Source organism: Penaeus monodon, chromosome 5 (genome assembly GCF_015228065.2).
Source record: "Penaeus monodon isolate SGIC_2016 chromosome 5, NSTDA_Pmon_1, whole genome shotgun sequence".
NCBI lineage: Eukaryota > Metazoa > Arthropoda > Malacostraca > Decapoda > Penaeidae > Penaeus > Penaeus monodon.
The window spans coordinates 52609831-52612330 of record NC_051390.1 but is presented as its reverse complement, the minus strand read 5'-3'; the positions used below and the strand labels follow the sequence as shown (position 1 = coordinate 52612330).

General features: G+C 39.1%; 1 protein-coding gene across 5 annotated transcripts in view; it reads left to right on the top strand.

Moving 5' to 3' along the window:
* Positions 1–2500, top strand: part of LOC119573314 — a 42408-nt gene that overhangs the window by 28094 nt on the left and 11814 nt on the right. For all 5 annotated transcript variants that reach the window (XM_037920481.1, XM_037920480.1, XM_037920483.1 and 2 more), the window contains 3 exons: positions 1084–1308; positions 1462–1731; positions 2266–2500. The exon at positions 2266–2500 is cut by the window's right edge and continues 53 nt beyond it. In XM_037920481.1, the coding sequence (XP_037776409.1) occupies positions 1084–1308; positions 1462–1731; positions 2266–2500 (730 nt within the window). The remainder of the gene's footprint in view (positions 1–1083; positions 1309–1461; positions 1732–2265) is intronic.

The following is a 2500-nucleotide window of genomic DNA, read 5'->3' as shown; positions in this document are numbered from 1 at the left end:
GTACACTATCAGAGAATATTATTTACTTCGTTACAAATTCCAACTTAGACTTTTTATTATTTTGTTCAAACTGTGAATTTGAAAAAAAAAAAAAAAATCAGAGTACGTCTTTTAAAATCAATTCGTAGTGACAGAAAGTCATCCATAGCATTCTTTGTAACTATTCGTATGGCGTTTTACTGGTTACTACAGAAAAAAAAAAAATGTTTTCCTCTTAAAAATCGCAGTTCCCGATGTTTTCCAAATCCTGTCGTAACTTAAACCAGTACAACGCAGAGCTTTAAGATGAATCGCAGTTCTAGTACGAGACAACAACCATTACACACTTTCGCCCGTCAACAGATGGCAGCACCAGCATAGGAGGGAAATTTAAAATAACTTCTTGTATTACGTTTTGCAATAATTAGTATCACTCTTTTGTTGTTACTATCCTCGTTGTTATTACTATTTTTTTTCTTTATCTGTTGGTGTTGGTTTTAGGAATATATTATGTGTAACCATGAATGTGATCATGTTTATTTTCTATTCATAAATTCTTGTTTGCTTTAACAATGTTATTATCATTAGTAGTAGTAATAGTAGTTGTGTTAGTAATAGTAAACGTGGGAGTAGCAACAGTAATTGCAGTTGTAGAAGTTAATGTAGTAGTAGTGTTATTATTATTATTAATATCATTGTTTTGTTGTTGTTGATGTTGTTATAATAATAATAACAATAATAATAATAATAATAATTATTATTATTATTACTCCTGTTATCATTATTTTTGTCGATATTTTTTGGGGGGGTTGTTATTAATATCGCTATTATCATTATTGTTGTTTTGTTGTTGTTACTACAACTACTACGCCATCGTCTACTAATACTACTATTTCTACTACTACTAGAACGACGACCACCACCATCACCATCACTATCAACATCACCATCATCACCATCACCACCACCACCACCACCATCACTACCACTATCACCACCACCACCACCAATATCACTTCTCCATCGTTAAACCTTCTCATCGCACAATAAAACCAATAAAAAATAATACCACTGATTACCCCCCTCCCTTCTCCCTTCTCCCAGACTTGGAACCTCCCAAGATGACGAAAGTTGGAACAGAAGAAATGAAATCTCTGAAGGCTGAAACGGGTGACTTTGACGTGCGGGTTAATGGCGAAACCTGTCGTGCTAAATCGGTCTGTTATTTCCTAGAGGTTGATGACTATCTGGAGCCTCCCGAAGTCTGCAGGGATACAGGGTCGAGCGTGGAGCAATGCGACATGACCGGAAGCTATCTTCTGCCGAAGAGTAGGTTGATGAGCCTCTCTTTGACACGAGGGGGTTGAACAAGTTGGTCTGAAGTGAAGAGAGGAGCTGAGAAACGTAAGGAAGGGGAATGAAAAAGAATTAGACAGTGCAGGGTTTTTTTCCGAGATTTAAATTATGTGCTTGTGTCGACAGATCTGGTTAATCCGGCCGTGGACTTGATGTATAAAGGGATCCCGGAAGAGGAGTTGACAGTCACTGCAGAATTCGATGCCAATTCCGTCACCATGGAAGCCATGATCTATGATGACGCAGGAACAGAGACATCGAGTCCTATAACATGCACCATTAAAAGCAGTTCCTGTGTGTTTACAGTGACACCACCGAGCATTATGTTTAAAATCTTGCTGATGGCTTTGGATAGCAAGGAAGATGTGTTTGAAACTAACGCCATTGAATTTGAAGGTAAAATTTTCAGTTTCTTAAAATACAATAATAAAAAAAAAAAAAAATAATAATAATAAAAAAATAAAAAATAAAATAAAAAAGAAGAAAAAACTTTCCTGGTGTATATTATAGGACTACACGTGAATATAAGACTGTATTTGATTGTAATATAACTATGGGCATTGATACGTACAAGTGTACATGAATTGTAAGCTTATTTCCCTTATCATTTACATGGTAATAAGGATGAGAGAGGGAACAATACTTAACACGTACGTTATGCTACCGATACTGAGCCTTAACATGAGAGCAGGCCCCATGTGTTGGCTTTGGCGTTCTCTCTCTCTCTCTCTCTCTCTCTCTCTCTCTCTCGCTCTCGCTCTCGCTCTCGCTCTCGCTCTCGCTCTCGCTCTCGCTCTCTCTCTCTCTCTCTCTCTCTCTCTCTCTCTCTCTCTCTCTCTCGCTCTCTCTCTCTCTCTCTCTCTCTCTCTCTCTCTCTCTCTCTCTCATAAATTGCCCTCTTGTCTCAGAAAGACTTACCACTCCTTCCAGATTTCCAGACACGTATGGAACAGCTTGCCTCCGAAGCACTCCAAGTTTCATGGAGAGCCTCACAAGCCTTAAATTACACGGTTAAATTGCACCCTGATCCGGTTGGTTTCCCCGGCGTAATGCAAGCGGAATGCGGTGGTGAACAGCCAGAGGACAGTAGCCAGTGCCTAGCGTTCTTCGTTGGGCTAACGGCAGGCGGGGAATACACTGGAAATGTAAACAAAAGAGACGACGG